Genomic DNA, 20,002 nt, shown 5'->3' on the forward strand with positions numbered 1-20,002 from the left:
ACAATATTAAGCTGAATAAAGTAGATAACGAATGAAAATTTAATTAATACAATTCCATCGTGGATTTTATATACGTGTAAATAACCCTTCCGCTTTAAGCTTAACTTAAAATCCTTCAATGCAAATTTAGTCAGACTTGAAACTCCATCTATATTAGTTTGCAATGAGAAAGTTCATTGTATGGGGAGTGTTTTAAAACTTTCCCCGGGAATGACATGAAGAGTATATTTTTTTCCTGTTGAAATTTTCAGTTTTACGTATCCCCAACCCTTACGAATGAGACATGAACGGACATTTTGTAATGGTGCTAGAAAGGATATTCATGGGGAAAATCAGAAAGTGTGAAATTCTCACGTGAATCCCTCACAAGTTGTATGGTTTAGAAAACACTAAAATGCACTTCAATAATTCAACAGACAGCCTAACAAAAAGTAAAGTGAAGCGAGAGAAACTTTTAACTCTCTTGAGGTGATATTTGGTATAGATATACTAAACCAAACCCATTTCCTCAGGCAAATCTCGGTGTGTATGTGCTACAAGGAATCATTTTGCAAACTTTAATACCCCTGTGTTTTGACGATTTTTTTTTCATCTAAAGTTCGCCAGACATTGTGAAGATTTTTTTCTTCTTCAAAATTACCTTCAAAGAAATTTTTGTTCTATGTAAGAGTTATGAAATTTTTTCACCATTTTACATTATTTCCTTCGCATCATCACGTAGATGGAAAAATTCAACAAATTTCCAGGAATCCCAATAATTCTATCTCACCCTCACTCTGTGGAAAATAAATCCAACATCTTTAATCACTTCTCCCCTTTTTTTTTTAGATTACATACCAAGTAAAAATATATCACAATTTCCACGAAAGAATGTTAATAATAAATCGTTGACAAATTGTCTGGATATTTCTCGGTGAAGAATTGAGAAAATTTCTGCGAACAATTTGGCAGAAATGTTGCATTTTTTGCTCTCAAATCACATCTATATTTGCACCCCTAAGAGGAAGTGTACATAACAAAAAAAGTCAACTAATTTAAAGTTTATGATTTATTATTGTTCCATTAGCGCAGGTTTTCATGGAAACTATTAAGAATGCGGAAGAGAAAATAAATCGAAATGCCATTTTCAATAATTACGGTGAGTGCAATTAATTCTGCAATATTTTCTCCTCCTAATCCTTCTCCGTATAGCCACCATATAGTAGCACACTTTTGTAACTCTGAAAAGATCCTTTTTTTATTCCTTGTGGCAGTGATTTATTGTACTTCATGATATTCAAAAAAGAGGTTGGAAAAAAGTGAGAAAAAAAAGTTTCAAAACATTATAAATTAAAACTTTAATAAGCTCCTCTCGTATAGAGCTTCATCTGGTACTGCTTCCCATTGAGATTGATGTAGGGACGGGAACAATTAGGAAAAAAAAAATGAAAAATTATTCTTCAGACAAAAACGATGATTAAATTCACCCCAGTAAGAAAATCATATTGCAAGTTACGAATGATATAGGGTTGCCTTCTTTTTCGCTTGATTTTTTAAAAAATTATTTAGTCTTTTAGCTGTGTTTCTTTCAGACACAGCTTTTGTGTACCGAGCAAAATCGAAAGTCGTCAGATCGGGCTCAAACTTGGGATGAGCACGAATTAGGGTCCCCACATTCCAAAAAACGTATGCGCCAAAAAAAATTTTTTCCGGCCGGCCGTCCGGCCGTCCGGAATCAATCGCTAAATTGCGAGAGAACGGTGATAGATAGAGACTTGCGGTAAACGGCAAAGTTTAAATATCGACCGGAAGACATCCGATTATGATGTCAAATTTTACCCCCCACCCCTCCGTCCGCCATTTTGAATAACCTCAAAGTTTTGTTTTGCCTATATCTCAGCCGCTTTTATAGCTAGAGAGTTGAAATTTTAATATGTTGTAGGGGCCATCAAGACCTTTCCAACGATACCTCATTTTTCAAAATCGGTCAAGCGGTTTAGTCAATATGGCCGCCACAATTTTTCATCGAAAATCGACCATAACTCGAAAACGGCTTGACCGATTTTGATCAACCTGGGCTCAAATGAAAGGTCTCAACAAACCCTACAACTCTCTAAAACATCAGAAGTTTCAAAAGTGACCGCTAGGGGGCCAAAAATCAAAAACAAAATTTTCGATTAGTTTTCGATGAATATCTCGAAAACGACATATTTTTTTTTTCATTTTTTGATATGTTGTAGCTGACCATATTAACTAGCTTCATGCCAAAAATGAAGAAAATCTATGGATCCGTTCTCGAGATATAGCCTTCCAAAGTTGGCATGTCATATCTCGGGTTCTACAAGTCCGATCTTGATCAACTCAAGCGCAAATGAAAGGTTTCGAGAAACCCTACAAATGTCTAGAACATTGCAACTTCGAGAAATGACCGCGAGAGGCGCTAAAATCGAAAACAAAGTTTTCGAAAATTTCGAACTCGAATTTTTCGAAAATGGCGACATAATTTTTTTTCATTTTTCGATATGTTATAGCTGACTTCGAGACCTTTCAAACAAAAAAAAATTATGAAAATCTATGGATCCGTTCTCGAGATATGGCCTTCCAAACATTTCTTAGGGTATGACTTTTCTACTTTCCCCGACTTTGCGCGTATTTAAATTAATTCGCGTTCTAGTTTGCTCTCACAAAATTGGTACACTGAAAGAAACACAGCTCTCGTAAGCTTGGTCAGCTTACCTGTACATTTTTTAGATTTTAATTTAAGAAAAAAATTAGAAATTGGGAAAATAAATTTTTAAAAAATTAATTTGTTTGTATCGTTATGGGACAATCTCATAAAAAAAAAGGTTGTTATGCACAATATATGAAAAAACAAATTTTTGAAAAATTAGTACACGTGAAAAAGACACGAAATTAGCATGAATATTTACCAGTTAATAATAAGAATACTACGAGCTTCTTTTGGGGAGAAAATTAGTTTCCAGAACTACATTTAAAAATAAAAATGAATTTTCGAACCTTATTAAATCTTCTCATAAAAAATAATGTGAGTCATTAAAACTTTTCTAATTTCCTTTTATTTATTCTCTTTTCATACTACAAACCTCAGCTGCTTTTGAGATCAAGAGGAAAAAAATTAATTTAATTAAATTGTCTCACTTTTCTTCCCGAGTTTTTTTGTTTCCACACGTTGTTAACATCCGAAACTTAAACAAGACCTTTTGCCACAATTTTTAATTTCATTATTTATATTATTTCATAATTTTTTTCCTTATTTAATTGTCAATAAAAATTTATAACTAGTGGAAGTGGGATGATCGAAAAAAAAACAATGAGTAAGTACCATAAAGACTAAAATTCATAAAGAAGTAGCAAAAATGATAGAGAAGTAATCTCGTATTCAAAAAGACGTCGGTTCGAATACAGAATCGGTAAAAAATTTCTTTTTTCTTCTTACGTACATTTTCTCCCTTAATTCATTCCTTAAAAATGCCCTTGCGTTGTTATGTATCCCAAAAGTTCCCTTTTACAAAAAAAAAAAAACGTAAAGGAGCCTATGATACGCGCCCATAAAGAATAAGCTTCCTGCACTGTAATAATAATTATTTTTTATTTAAATGACAGAATACCATTGGATAGCTTTCAAATTGAACCCTTAAATCTTCTATATGGCGCTTTTTTTCAAAATGGCGGACATTTCGTGGAACTTTTTGTGTTTTGCATGAACACACCATAGATATAGGCTTGTGATGAATCAGAATGCCACTTTTAAATTAAATTTCATTCAAATCAATTGATAAGTACCGCTTTATTTACAATGCAAAACGCTGCTTAATGAAAGAACTTTAAGAAAATAAATTTTCTTATGCAATATAAACTCACAATGCTTTCTTTTTGTAATTGAAAAAGAACTTGATACTTAATGCCTTTAAGAAAGTTAAAATTTCTCCTGAAGGACAATTTTTTCCACACAATTTAATAAGATAATCGCAAGAAGGGAGAGAAAATACTTAACGCAATAATGCCAAAGATGAACTTTTTGCGATATTTTATCCCTCATTTATACCCACAGAAACCAATAGCCATTTTTTGCCAACACTTGTTGTTTTCCCCCCATTTTCGTCCTTTTTTTACCACCCTCACTTTCTCTTTCTCTCTCTCACATTCTATTTGAGATCAAGGAAATAAAGGCAGAGAAATTTGTGGGATAAAAAGAAAAAAATAAATGGACTTACCACTGTGATTGGATAAAGAGGATTGATGACTGTGAATAGTAGAATGTGATTTGGTCTGGCCAAATCGTGTCTTTTCCTCCTTGGCTCATCTGCTGTATTGTTTCCAATGATAGTCTGAAGAGAACAAGAAAAAAAAACACCCAATGATTTATTAATAATTCCCAACACTAAATTCACGGGAAAATGGAAAAGAACAAATTCGGCTGGAAGGAAAAACAAAAAGAATGAACAAAAAAAGAAGCCATGGAGAGGAAATCGCTTGTATAGAGGAACATCCTGTTGCAATATTGCTCAATTCATTCTGAGCACGTTCCCGCACCCTTAAAGGCCCCCAAAAATGTTGTAAAATGGGAAAGAAACATCAATTTTAAAAATGTCTACAAATTCCAAGTCTTAAACTTCTATATTATATACGATTTCTTGGTGAAAGCTCAAACACACAGATAAAATCTTCAGGTGAAGAACAATACATCTCCTTAAGGAGAGATGTTACAGACTCAATGATTCTCTTTTTATGGCACATCAAAATTTAATGCAATAATACTGTGATGAAAGCTAAAGGAATTTTCTTGCCATTAAATCGATTCTATTGTCTTCCCCATCTCAGAAAGGTTTCTCGAGGAGTCCTATCGTAGGATGAAGGAAACTTTTCTAATTCAATATGAGCTTTCATGTGTCCACCATTTTAACGTTCTCCCGCCAATAAGGACTTTATCTTGAAACATCCAAAAGAAATATCGTTATTTTTAGAGCTTTCGGAGCTTATATTTAAGCTTTTAGAGCTACTAAATTAAAAGAATTTCAAAACTTTTTAATATTAAGTTTATTGTAATCTCTCACAGCTGTTTAGTAGGACATTTAAGAGTCCCTCCACCATAATACCGGCAGCACTGTCAACATTTCCGCACTTTGGATATGAATTTGCCCTGCATAATAGCACATAGTCAGTTTTATTTCACTTTGTGTTGGGGGATATTATCAAACTTTCTTTCATGAAAGTTCATTTTTCAGAGTGTCTGAAAGACAAATTGAGCAAGAATGTCACAGCTAGGATCAAAAGGACGTTGCATAAAAATACATCCACTCAGACAGCTCAAACTTTATTTTTCTACTTCACAGAAAGTGATGATAATTTGATAAGTGGCGAATTCAAGCTTCCGGGGAAACATTTAAAAGAGTTAAAATTGAGCAAAAAAAATGTAAACTTGGGAAATATTTACAAACTTTACAACTTCCTGACCTTGTTTTCTGTTATTATTATTTCTTACATTAAAGTTTTAAAATTCATTGTTAATGTAATAAAATAACATTACAAGGTTTACAAAAAAAGATAGCGTAAGATTTTTTTCAGCATCGCATAAAAATTAGAATTTTTACTTTACGCCTAAAAACAATCAAAATTTTACTTAAATACTTTGTTACGCTAGATAACGATGCTCGGGTAGATACTGACGGAAATTTAATGTTTTTGATGCTTTAGGACAAATCCTTCCTTAGGACGCACAGTAGCGTCGAAAGCTCTGGCTCCTAAAATTGAAAGGATGTGTTTGGGTTGACCTACCGTCCCTTGGCTGACGCAATTCGGAAGGATTTGTCCTAAAGCATCAAAAATAGATAACGATGAATTATCCACTACTAATTTCGGTTTAAGTTTCCTTTAACCTGAATTTGAAAAAACTTGAGTTTAGAATTAAAACTAAAATCTGTAAAACTTTTATCCCTGACTTATAAAACACAAGCCTGGCTTAAGAAAACTAAAGCCAAACTTAAAAAAAATTAAAGCTTAGCTCAAAACTGAAAAAAAAACTTTAATATAGGTAAAAACTTAAGCCTTTATAACTTAATACTTATAAACTTGCATGTGAATTAAGAACCTTTTACCTAATGCTTAGATATGCTTAGTTATGGATATACAAGGGGTGTTTTGTTTGGTTTATCTGGAAAATTTTTTATAGGCAAATCTTCCGAATATTTCTGAAAATTTGAATATTTTACTTCACATGAAGATCTTTTGTTAAAAACCAAACAACCCAAAACCGAAAAAAATCAAAAACGTATTTAGAACTTTTTGGTTTGAATTTAGTCTTTTTTGGGTTCAATTTACAATTTTCTTAGCAATAATTTACTATTTTTCAGGTTGAATTTTGTCCTTTTTTAGGTTTAAAGTTTTTTTTAAGATTCAATTTTATTTTTTATTATTTTTAGAATAATTTTAATACCTTCAGATTTTATGAAGAATTAAATATTGATTTTGACTTTATGTTATTTAAAATGCTTAAAATAAAAATGTAAAACAATTGCTTTTAGACATTTTTGATTTAAAATTTCTCTCTTGTTTGTAGAATAATTGATTTTTTTTCTTTAACATTGTGCAACATAGAAAAAATCCCATCATCATCAGGATTTTCAATATAACTTTTACATTTCAAACGAAACATTCTAAAGCGAATTTCCACGCAACTATTAGTCCTTTGACAACGTGAAAATCATAATATAAAAGTTTTTGTGCAAAATTGTACGAGGTATTGGACGTTCTCTCTGTCTGTACGAAACCATATTGATGACGAAGGAAATAAACCGGAGTAAAGAACTTTTCTGCAAATGGACAAAGTTATTGAACACTGTATCGAATTACTTAACAATCTTTTCTCAGTTTCCCTTCTAACTGAATGTCCTTGCCATGGTCCTTCCATTCATGTGGATTCAATTCGTTGGCAAAAGAGAAAAGTTTGATGTTTTTTTTTGGGTTTGCCATTGATAGATTTATATTTGAGAAAACTTTACAGTGTAAATGATTTATGGAAGATTTTTCAGACTTCTCAATGAAATGTCGTAAGAAATTATTCTTCAACGCATTTTTGGCATCTGTGTGGCGTGTGTGTGTGCAGTTTAATTGGAATCCCACATAAAATAAAATAAAAGTGACTTCCACACCGTAGAGGAATATTTATTTACAGAGAAATAAATAAATATTTTTGATCACTTAAAAGCCACTTTTGCTATCATCGTGGCAATTCAAATTATACTTCATACACTCTCCGTGAAGCTCCAAATAGTCATTTTACCATGTAGCAGCAAATTTATATTCAATGTTTTTTTGCTCTTTTTTTCACTTCACCGCCATCACACGCACTTTCAACTGCATTTTGCATGAATTATAAAGTGTTCATTAAAATGACATTTAATTGCACACGCATTTCTAATTATATACATAACATACTCTTCATCCAAATTCAACAAAATAAACATATTAGGTAGTGAAATTTTGACGTTTATTTTTGCAAAATTTCATGATGAAAGTTGAAATTTATTGAGGAAATTTCTTTGTTAAACTTTGATTGAAACTAAAGTAATATTAAAGAAAATCCCACTTCAACTGAAAGTCAAAGTTGAAAACTTAAGCTTTCTTGTAAAGCTTTCAGCTTCTGCTGTAAAATATATTAAAAAAATTTATATTTTCTGTTTTTTTAAGATTCATAAATGATATTAAATAGCAAAAAAGGAGTCTATTCACTTTTGATAATTTTTAGTTTTTAATAACGTTTTATAAATAAAGTATCTATCAATCCTATATATAGCTCTTTGTACATAGCTAATCCCGCCTTTACTGCAAACCCCCATTTGACGGGGGAGGAACGACAAAAAAAATCACACGCACCAGATGACGGTTAAAAGTCCAATTGTTTGCTCATTTTCCTCATGAGAAAATGTAATTTTCCCCATTAAAATTCAATTAAGCTTAATGTGAAAGATGAAAAGTATCATACCTAGAAAATCCAGAAAAAAATTATGCTACTGCAAAATAAAACAAAATTTCCCTAATTGAATTTATCTCTCTCTCACTTGGGGGAGAAATTTCTGTTTTTAACATAGACCCACCAGGCGCCTCCATTGACAGATGATTGCATTCTGATTGGCGTTTATATTACTATGTGGTGTCCAGCAGTAGCACATTTGGGGGGGGGGAACCTCTGAGAGGGTGCAAATGACATATCTGAAGGTTTTAGATAAATGTCCTCAAATCTCATACGTCATTAAGTCCTTCTGGAGCTATTTATAAATTATAGAACAATGGGTAAATATTTCACTGTCCTGCAGTGAGGAGGATAGGGTGGTGGGTGGAAGGTTACTTGAATAGTTGCATTTTGGTCCCATATGAACTCCATCTGTGGAAATCTTGGAGAATTCCTACAAGAGATTCATCGTGGTTGGGGACATTGAATTATTGTGGTGATTGTAGCAATGAATATATAACAATTTCTCAATATTAAATCACCTTCAGATATTATTGAGTTTGTGAGTCGATTTATTATTTATTTTAATGTTAATAAATTTAAAGTTTAACTGAAAATATTTTAAAACTTTGAATTTTTGTTTATTCAATTTGAACTGTTATTCTTCTTCCTTTCTCATGCATTTTGGCATCTTTTCTCTAAAAGATTAAATTTCCTTTTCCGCATATTGCATTAGGAAAATAATTCCAGAAATATATATAAAATTATTTCCCGCAACACCACACAAATATCAACCCAGAAGCTTTGGGAAAATTGCATTTAATTAGTAAAAGAAAACGAATGTCGCTCTTAATTGGCTGCTCCATACACATAGTGGTGTGTAAACATACAAAAAATTAAATTAAACGTATGCTTAGAGCAAAGAGAAGCAAAGGAACGTACCATATGAAATTTCTGACCATTAAGCTGCAAATAGAATTTTCATACTTGAATTCAATTACAGATTTTCCACTTTACTGAATTTGTGTCAATTTTGCGGAAATTCTTCTCAATCCAGACAGGAAGGAATTATTAGGTTGTGGATGTGGGTGTATGTCAACAAGATAACAAGGAATGCAAGGAATTGCAAGATTTGTTAATTAGGAAAAGTATACACAAAACAACATTTTTCTTGATAATTTTAGATTATAATTTTAATCTTAATGTAAATCACACATGTCAAATTAAGAGCTGAATTATAGAACTATAGAATATCATTCATTGATATTCATTGTACTATAGAACAGTAATTTTAATTTATTTTTTAATTTTTGACGCTTAAACTATCTCTTCTGCTAAAAGAAAAAAAAAAGAGAATTTCAAAAAATATTTTTTTTTAAGAAGTTTACTCACAACTGTTTGCATAATAAAAACATCAAAGATACACCGAAAGGTATTTTTGAGATTATGTATTTGCAAAACATTTTGCAAAAGAAAATGAAATATTAATTTATAAAGAATTTTTTTTATTAAAACTTCTTTCAATTTTAACATTTTATATGGTTTTAGGTCGATGTATTTAAACCAAAAAATTATGTGGTTAAAAAATTTATTCACTTAATGCCCTGATGAAGGACTTAACGTAGTCCGAAACGTCGGTTTAAATTCAAAAATTTCTCAAATATCAAACTGAAAATCCGCCTTTTAAGTTTTTCAATTATTTCACAGATACCTGCTTAATTATCTTTTAACTTTGCAACAAATTAGCACAAATGAGCTAAAACTCCTCGGTTCGAGTACAGTAAATGTCAGATTTTTTTTTAACATGAAATTCAATAAATTTTCTTACCCCATTGTCATTTTTTAACCTTCAATATTAACATATCAAAGTCACGAAAAACCACCTAATTTTAGAGAAGATAAAAATCCCTTTGAGTACACCACTTTTAAAGCGAAGGTCCTTATTCCATATGTTGCGGTTAATACGTTTTAGGGAGAAGTTCCAAAAATATTTTCACGTGGCTTATTTCTAAACAATTAAGCACCACGGCATAGGAGTAACGAATATGCTTCATGGTGAGTAAATTTGGTGGTTTTCTCTTATAGCGAACATTCAAGTACATCATCCACCCCCACTTGTATTCGCTCTTTTCCACTTGTATGTATACCATTTATCCACCACGTGGAGATGGAAAGTGCGGTAAAGAGAAGCACCCGTGTGTAAGTTGTGAGATGTGAAGGTGAAAAAGAGTTTCCTCCCGCACTGTATGTATGCCCAAAACCGAAATGGTAGGTTTGTTAGCACACACAGTGATTTATTTATTCGACAAGCATATTAAACAAGTTGTGGGTTTCAAACTAAAGTTTAATGTTTGTAAAACGCGAGCAGTTATGTCCTCTTGTATGCTTTTGCTTTGGGAAAATGGAAGAAGACAGATGATGTTATAATAATTTAATGTATAAAATTATAATGTTGAATTTTCCAGCCTGTATTATACAGTCTCTAAAGTTTATGGTATAGAAGCTTAATCCCGGGCGGTCTCTACAGATGAAAAGCACTCACGCAGAAGTATCCCTCTGGAGATTGTGCTCGCATCTATGTATGTATGTATATAATATGTTTAAATTGTTGTGTGAAAATTCCATTTAATGAGGGGTTTTGTGTGAAGAAAAAAAGCCCCACACAGTACTAGAACAAGATGTAGGTGTGGCATTAAAATTTTATGCTCCTTCAAACCACCTTCTTCTTGTTTTGTTATGTATTGTTAAGAATGTAAAGCTTCAAGGAGATACATTATCATCAAATATATTTTTTTACGTACCTATTAAAAGTAATTTAATTCCTTTCAATAAGACATTTTTAGACACGAAGCATACAGAAAAAATAAAGGATTAAAAATCCAACAGAAAGATTTTTTTTTCAAATTCGTCCAGAGTGATTGATTTGTCGAGACGTCGCTAGACAGTTAAAAAGAGCGACATTTTTACACATTTAATCAAAAATTCGATAATTTTCTCAAAATAATAATTAATAGGCGATAAAATCCAAAGAATTGATTTAAAATTATCATTAAAATTAATTTCCAAATCAATAAATAATATTAAATTAACCCTTTTGCGTACAGGTGAAACCTGCGCTATTTCTATCGATGTTGTAGAGTATATTTCCCAGGCAAAACGTCTTCTTTAGCCACATCTGTGTGAATTTAATGCATTTTTAGCTTTAAAAATTAATTAACTTAACTACGTGAGTCTGGAGTAAAAGTTTAGGAGTCAAATAGGAGAAAATATCTCCGTCCGGTGAGCGCCAGAAATATGAGATTTTTAGGAAGAATATCTCTTATTTCTAACGCTCACTGGACGGAGAACTTTTCTCCTTTTTGGCTCATTAATTAAATCCTTAAAATTTTGGGAAAATTAAATATTTCACGTTTGGAATTACGTATGACCCAAAGAACGCGAAAGAGTTAAATTAAAAGTCGAAAGCTCTGAAAATAATATACATTATTTCTTTATTTTCTTATAAAAATATTATACATACATGAAAATAAATTGAATTTCCTGAATTACTTCTGGAACTGCTCATAAATTCACATTTTATCCCAAGGAAAAAAAATAGAAAAATTGATTCAATAATCAGTTAAATTGATAAAATTCAATTTTCTCAAAATTTTCTACCCTTGAACCTTCGCAGGAAAGACTGCAGTGTGGAGCCAAAATGATTCCCATTAATCTTGTAAATTTCTTTTCTCATTTCGAAACAATGTCTTGTAGGTGTCACATTCCTTTTGAGAATCACTCCCAAAATTTATATTTATTGAGAAAATTCCGCACATTGTGAATTCCTGCGTTTATATGAGTGCGAAATTAAAGCATCATCATGACCAATTTGCCATTTACATGTCTGTCTGCTCCCAATAAATTTTATGAGGAATTTTCTTCCTTTGTGCCCACAATCTAGCACTTTTTCCTCTCACCCAGCGTCAATCACTCAAGCTTCGCCTCATTAATCTACCGCGCACACACCATCTTCTCGCTTTTCACAAACATTTAACCCCATTCACAATGTCACAGCGGGGAATTTGCTCAAATTTCATCCACTTCGCAGCATTATTTTGCAAGTTATTTTGTAGTTTTTTTCTTCCTTCTTCTCCTTTTTTTTCTCTTTTTAATTATATAAAATTCTTTTAATGAAAAAAAAATGCCAAAGCTTAGAACCAATTAAAAATTTTCTTTTTATCTCTCACGAGTTTGTTCTTGAATTTTTTTTTTTAATATTACGAGAACTTTTATATAAGAAGATAATTTTCATTTTAATCCTATTTTATCCCCGATTCTTGGAAAATTATTTCTCCACGTGTTGCTACGTAAGTTTTAATTAAATTATCGTCAACACAATGTTTTGGAGTCTGTTGATTTCAAAACAATAAAAAAGTTCATCGTGTTTTACTTGAATGTTCTTCCGACAGACAAGACAAATGAGACAATAAATCGCAAAGGAAAATTGGTCAAAATACTTGGAGTTTATGAAGCTTTTTATTGGTTCCATAAGAAGTGCATTTTGTGTCTTACTGAGGAGAGAAAAAAACATGTGAGCTTTCACTTTCTTTCCCCTTTTGTAAATGATAATACCGTGAAAACACGCGATATTTCCCTCTCAAGCTTAAGCAATGTCTTCCACATTGTGAACTTTAACAATTTTTTTTCTAACTTACTCACTTTTGTTTGGGAGTGAATTTATTTATTTATGCAATTTATTATTATAAATTAATAGAAATATCAGAAAAAAAACTAACATTGAAACTTTTTCTAGGTAAATGTTTTTTTTCTCTCTTTCAAACTTACAAAGATGTGAAACAAAAAAATAATAACGCTGAGATTTTTAGAGAACCAGGCGCCTCCACTGGTGCTATTAAATATTTTTTTAGAAGTTAGTGGAGGCGCCCGGTAATCGTCTGTCTTAACCTGCTGGCCGCCAAGACCTTGGAGCTTCCTTAGAGCGCCAAGGTGGGGTCGTTGAACGACCCCAAGAAGGAAGTCGATTTTCTCATAAACTATAAAACCGGGAACTGTCGGGTCACTACCTTTAGACTCCTTATATAGTCCTCTTGCCCCTTGCATCACAAATTCGCCACCCGGAAACACGCAGAAGAAGATATTAGGGAAAAACATTTTTCACTCATTTTTCACACTTTCTTCGTGAGAAATTTGCCACGAAGTTGACTGCAACTGCTATTTTTTTCACTACTTCCCCACATTCCCCTCACTTCCCGCACCGTGATAAATGGCAATATTTCTCGAATATTCTTTATTGTTTTGCACACTTATATGCTTCTAATTATGTTTTATGTTGTTTATGTTACTTATTCGCGATAATTCTGACACTGAGATGGTAAAGTGAGAAAGTAAACACAACCCTTCAACCCCCTTCAACCATATGATTTATGATGTGACTAACTTCATTTTGAGAAATTTTCCGCAGCATGGCCGTTACACCAATTTTTGAATTCCCTTCTTCTACATTTTCCTTAATAACTTTTCTTGTGGTGGACGGATTGAGCTGAAATTTTTACACAACCTCCTCAGATAACCAAAGAACTTATTTCCAAAAGATGGGAATGGTATCTTTTATATTTATTAAGTTATAGCACGAAATATAGGGCTGGGGTCGTTCAACGACCCCGCTTGGCGGCCTAGAGGTTAATTATTCATTTTATGTCGATCAATGAGAAAATTGTTCAAAAAATTTAAAAAATCAGAGAATGTTTTTCTTGAAAAATATTTTATATCGTAAAAAATATCCGACAGAAGCTACCCAACGAGAGAAATCGCTTGAAAATAGGGAAAATTTTCGTAAATCCGTCGGCAGGGATTTGTCGAGAATTGGTCAAAATCTCGACGCCTCGACGAAAATGGGGAATAAAAATCCCAATTTTTCTGCCGACAGTTCGTCGAAAGCATCTTCCCTATTTCTGCCCAATTGGGAAGCTGATGTCGAAACGTGGCCGACCATATTCCGACCTACCGTCGAATTAGGGCAGAAATAGAAAAAATTTTCGAAAGTATGTCGACATATATTGCTATTGATTTCCTCGTTATTTGTCTCTTTCTCTCCAATGATATTCAATTCAAACAACATATTTTTATATTCTTCTGCTCTTTTCACACATCAGATGATTATATTGGGGCCTCCATGGCGTTATTTTACATGACAACAATAAAATGCCAAGACAAAATGGAACACGATATTAATAAATATTAATATTTTTATATTGCGACTTATCCTGACGCTTGGTCTTTGGAAAACCATGCCACACCCTTTTCCCGTCATGAATATTTGCCATAGGCGATAAAATGCCATTGCATTTCACAAAAATTTAATTTTTTGATAATATTTTAATTTCACTTAAAAAATGAAATTTCCCAAAACCTTGTTGAAAGTATTTTTAAAATTTCTTTACACATCCTGAAACATGTTGGTCAACTTATTTTGGATGCAAAAGTCTTAGATAATTAATAAATCGAATTTAATTTTGGCAAGTAAATTTTTGATTTGCCGCGCACGAATAAGTACGCCATTGAGCTCATTAACCTCCAAACCTTAAAGTCCATCTGTTGACAAAATATGAAATCAAAAATCTGGAGAAGGGCAGAAATTGGGAAGAAATAGGGCAAAAATTGGGAAGATTGTCGAAAGCATGTCGAATATTAGTCGACAAGCGGCCTTATTTTTTCCCTAATATTAAAGGAAATGGAGGAAGGAAAAATTTCGACAGACTGTCCACACCCAATTCCCTATTGGGAAGGCGTCGAAACTTTTTCGAGATATCTTCCACTTGGGCTGCCCAATTTTTTTACTTAAAAATAGGGCAGAAATTGGGCTTTTTGATAAGGAAATATGCCGAATATATTACGAAAGATGATTTCCTTCCAAAATAGGGCAGCTACTTTCGACATATTTTGGAAATTATTTCCACAAAGTCAACATTTGGGAAAATAGTTCTCGTTGGGTATTCGCGTAATTTCATAAATTATATGAGATAAATTACACTTTATTACGAAGCAAGAAGGATTGCATCCCTACACCTGGCTACCAAATCGCATCTGTCATTTTTGCCGCCAAATTATTCCTTTTTCTCCACATTCTCAATTTTCACCACTCGAATTCACCACTTCGAGTGCGCGCCATATTCAAATATTATTTTATTTTATAAGATTTCCGAACAGAAGCTTCATGAAATGGAAATGTGACCATTTCTTCGATTCAACTAACTTTTCACATTGTTTTAAAAAAAAAAAAGAAAATAAATGCTTGTGCACATTTTCATGCAATTCAACACTCTTCTGGCTCATGAATGACTTTTGTGTTGTGATTTCAATAGTTTCTGCAACACACGGACCTTTTTGTGACCTTACAACAGCACCACTATTCAATGGATGTAACGTACTGTATTTTATTTATAAAGAAAAAGTCTTTTGCAGAGAAAATCTTTCACGTGCCATGATGAAAATTGACAATATGAATCATCTGTGACGGGCTTAATGAAAATTTTTGAGATTTTAGCTGTGATTCTTTCGAAGAAAAGAATAGCACAGCTTCTGTGTCCACTCTAAAACTCAAGGTCGTCGGATCGGGCTCAAACTTGGTATGAGCACGAATTAGGGTCCCCACATTTCGAAAAACGTATGCGCCGAAAAACTTTTCCGGCCGTCCGTCCGGCCGTCCGTCCGGCCGTCCGTCCGTCCGTAGTTTGAAGCTCAATTACAAGAGAACGGTAATAGATAGAGACTTGCGGTCAACGGCAAAGTTCAATTATCGACTGGAAGTCGTCCAACTATGATATCAAATTCGACCCCCCACCCCTGCATCCGCCATTTTGAATTTTTTTCAATTTTGTTTTTGCTATATCTCAGCCCCTATTATAGCTAGAGGTCTGAAATTTTAATATGTTGTAGGGGCCTTTAAGACCTTTTCAACAATACCCCATTTCCAAAAATCGGACAAGCGGTTTAGCAAATATAGAGTTTTATGGAAAGTCGGCCATAACTCCTAAACCGCTTGACCGATTTGAACCAAACCGGTTTTGAATGAAAGAGCTCAAGAAGGTCTACAATTATCTATATATAGGAAGTTTCAAAAGCTACCGCTAGAGGGCCTACAATAAAAAACAAAATTTTCGATGAGTTTTCGACCAGTTTTCGATTAATATCTCAAAAACTGGACGATAGATTTCGATTAAATTTTAGTATGTTATAGGTGATAGGCATACCTTTTAACCAAAAAAAAAATAAAAAAAATTTATGTCGCGGTTTCAGAGATATAGACCAAAACAGGTTTCCATATGTACCGATTGTTGTAATATTGCTTTATATCGGCTTAACGGTACTTGATAGAGGCTTTTTGATTGAAGTTTCATTAGGTATAGTGGGTAAGACCTATCAGATTTTACTAATTTCAAAATTCAAAATGGCCGCCTTATGCCATTTTGTTACATCAACAATTACTTTTACCTACTCATATATATTTTAAACAAATTATTTGGCGCCCCGCGAAGCGGGGCGCCTTTTATATACATAAAAAAATATATAAACATATAAATATATATAAACCTATAAATATACATATATAAGTACAATGATGGTCCAGCAGAGTAAAGGGAATGTACTGGTAAGTTTCACTTACGGGCTGTGATTCTTCCTTCAGATGACAGTCCAAGTGTGGTGAAAATTGAGGTGGATAAATTTTTAGGAAGGGCTTTCTCACGCATCGAATCACAGCCAACGCGTGTATATTCTGGGGAAAGGCTTACTCATGCGCGTTGGCTGTGATTCGTTGCGTGAGAAAGCCCTTCCTAAAAATTTATCCACCTCAATTTTCACCACACTTGGACTGTCATCTGAAGGAAGAATCACAGCCCGTAAGTGAAACTTACCAGTACATTCCCTTTACTCTGCTGGACCATCATTGTACTTATATATGTATTTAATTAGCTGTAGAGCATATTGGATGGAATACGTAGGGCTCATTCACATGAAGAAGTATTGAAAGATGAAGTGTCAGTTTCTTCGTGAAGAATTTTTGTTGAAAAGATTACCGTGTTGATGGGTAAATGTGAAATTTTGTAGATGCCCTCAAAAATATCTCAGGTGTTCCATAAGCGGCAGAAAAAAAAAAGAAAATTCAAAACACCTCACATACTCTCTGTAATTACAAATATTACCCGATTAACTGTACTTATCGCTGGCTCACAAGACGTCGCGAACACTGCGCAAAGAAGTGCCAGCGGCGAACATTTGTGGCAAATGGAATTTTTGTATTCTTGCTACGTTTTTAGACATCACCATTGAGAGTGGATAAGAAATTGCCCATATAGATTTTTTTACAGCGGAAAATTCCATGAAAAAAGGCAATAAATGGTCGGAAAATTAGAAGAGGAATATGATGGGAAAAATTGTTAAACCAATTGGGTTTTCGATTGCAACCAAAAGTCACCGTGATATCACTCACGGTTATCTCTTTGGCTATTTAGTTAATAAAACTTGAGGCACACACACATGTGGGGCTTTTATCAATTAATCAACAATTAGACACACTTCTCTTTCACCTGAATTTGTCGATAAAAGACATACATACATACACACCGCTATGTATATATGTAGCACGACGGTATCTCTCTCCCCAAGTGTATAATACATATTATAGCCGACGATATGTGATTATGATAAATTTGCCGAATTGTGCTTATATTTTCTTGTCTCGCTATCTCCTCACGTCTAAATTTAGTGACTTTTTACACGAAGCAATACCACATTTAGCTCTCTCTCAGTTAAATAATTTTATGCACAAAAAGCCCTCCTTGAATCTTAAATTGTAGGTAGTACCCCACAAAAGAGAGACAAAATTATATAAATTTATTATAAAGATGGTGAATAATAAATTCATAAAAAAAGTCTAGTACAGGATTTTCGTCAAATTTAGACGCACAAATTGTGGATAAAGTTGTTAAAACAAAATATGTATGATAAAAATAATATACGTAAAGTGAAGAAGTTACGCACTTTGAGTTGAAGGTAAAGAGGAATGTCGTATAAGTTTTATTTTGTGCCATTGTTGCATTGTTATCTCAAAGTGTGTCGTCCAAGTTTAGAATTCATGAAACTCCAATGGATTCCAAAGCTGAAATCTTTGTAATATATAGCATGGTAATTTTATTACTCTCTATATGATACGCTAAATTCTTACTCTAAAATCATGTAAAATTAATGGAATATTTCATATATCAATGGATAAACACCTTCAACAATTCTACATAGAAGAGCTCGAAATTAAGTCAAAAAGTAGTTTACAGTTTAGTTTAAACACGTGATATTTCTAATGCATTAACATTTCTTGCCTAATGTTTGACGTTTCTTTATGAACGTTTGACATTTCTTTTCTAAAAAGTCGTTAGAAGATATTTTTTTAGGATTGACGTTAATCCGCTTAACGTTTATTTCCTGACAATTAACGCTCTTTTTTTAAATTTTAACATTTCTTTCACTTTAACGTTTAACTATTTTATTTTCTACCATTTGACATTTTTCGTGTGACGTTTGTTTTCTAAGTTTCCTTTTTTGACAGATCTTTTTTGAAACACTTGACGTTCATTGTTACTTATGCTTGATGTATATTTTTCAACTTTTGACATTTCTAATGTTTTTTTTTTTTAATTATCGCGAAATAATTTCTTTTGACATGTAATGAAGAAACCTAGTCTGTTTAACCTTTGGAATGCGGTGGCCTTGGTAGTTCCGTAGAATGCGAAGGTGAGGTCGTTGAACGACCCCAAAAAGAAGGCCAATTTTCTCCCAAACTATACAACCTGGAGTTGTCGGGTTAGTGCCTATAGATTCCTTATATAGTCCTCTTGCCCCCTGCACCACAAATTCGCCACCACAAAACACGTAGAAGTAGATATTAGGGAAAAACATTTTTCACAATTTATTCTTGAGTTTGCCAAGAAAGTTAACCCCAACTGCTATTTTTTTCACTCTTCCCCACATTCCCCTCACTTCCCGCAACGTGATAAATGGCAATATTTCTCGAATATTCTTTATTGATTTGCACATTTACATGCTTCTAATTATGTTTTGTGTTGTTTATGGTCTAAGAAATTTTCCGCAGCATGGCCGTTACACCAATTTTTGAATTCCCTTCTTCTACATTTTCCTTAATAACTTTTCTTGTGGTGGTCGGATTGAGCTGAATTTTTTACACAACCTCCTCAGATAACCAAAGAACTTATTTCCAAAAAATGGGAATGGTATCTTTTATATTTATGGAGATATAACACGAAATATAGCGCTGGGGTCGTTCAACGACTCCGCTCCGCATTCCAAGGGTTAAAAAAATTGTTCCAGTTCCAGGATCATATATCTTTCGCCATACAACATGAAGAAAAATGCACAAGCTCCTTTCTCCTCACTGTCATTCTCTTATTTTGTATTTTCGCCATTTCATCAAGAGAGTAAAATTCAAACAGTTATCAACGTTTTAATTTTAATGAATAAGCGCAAAAGCTTTTCTGCGTCACTCTTGAAAATAATTGTGGATCTTTTTTCTTTCTTTTCTGTCTCGTTAGTATTTATCGCACAAAATCAAAGTGAAATGCTTGTGTTCAAGTCTACAAAAAAAAAGTAAAACATTTTGTACGTGTCTCGTGCTTTTGTGACTCACAGATTCCCCGTACGAGATTGTCAATAATTTATCTGTCACGGCAGAGAAATGTGCGTATAATAAACAAACATCTATTTTTGCACGCAATTAATGAAAATCTCATTACATTGTTGGTTTTGGGATTTAATTTTGTACACACTCTGGTGGAGTAAATTGTGATTTATTGAGAGTGGGTTTGTTAAATGCATTTTAGAGCGATGTTGGTCAGCTTTGGACTTAATTTGTCTCATTCGGCTTGACAACGTTTATAAATATTTTGGAAAAATTAAATTATTTAGATTTTTTTTTATTATGAAAAACAATTAATAAATAAAACTATTTCATGTTTTGAACTCTCTTATATCGCTGTTTCCCTCTTT

General features: G+C 32.9%; 1 protein-coding gene across 4 annotated transcripts in view; it reads right to left on the reverse strand.

Moving 5' to 3' along the window:
- LOC129796308 (heterogeneous nuclear ribonucleoprotein L) overlaps positions 1–20,002 on the reverse strand; it is a 155,803-nt gene that overhangs the window by 127,460 nt on the left and 8,341 nt on the right. For all 4 annotated transcript variants that reach the window (XM_055838124.1, XM_055838122.1, XM_055838123.1 and 1 more), the window contains exon 2: positions 4,215–4,328. In XM_055838124.1, the coding sequence (XP_055694099.1) occupies positions 4,215–4,328 (114 nt within the window). The remainder of the gene's footprint in view (positions 1–4,214; positions 4,329–20,002) is intronic.

This window comes from Lutzomyia longipalpis, chromosome 4, assembly GCF_024334085.1.
Source record: "Lutzomyia longipalpis isolate SR_M1_2022 chromosome 4, ASM2433408v1".
In the NCBI taxonomy this organism is placed as follows: Eukaryota; Metazoa; Arthropoda; class Insecta; order Diptera; family Psychodidae; genus Lutzomyia; species Lutzomyia longipalpis.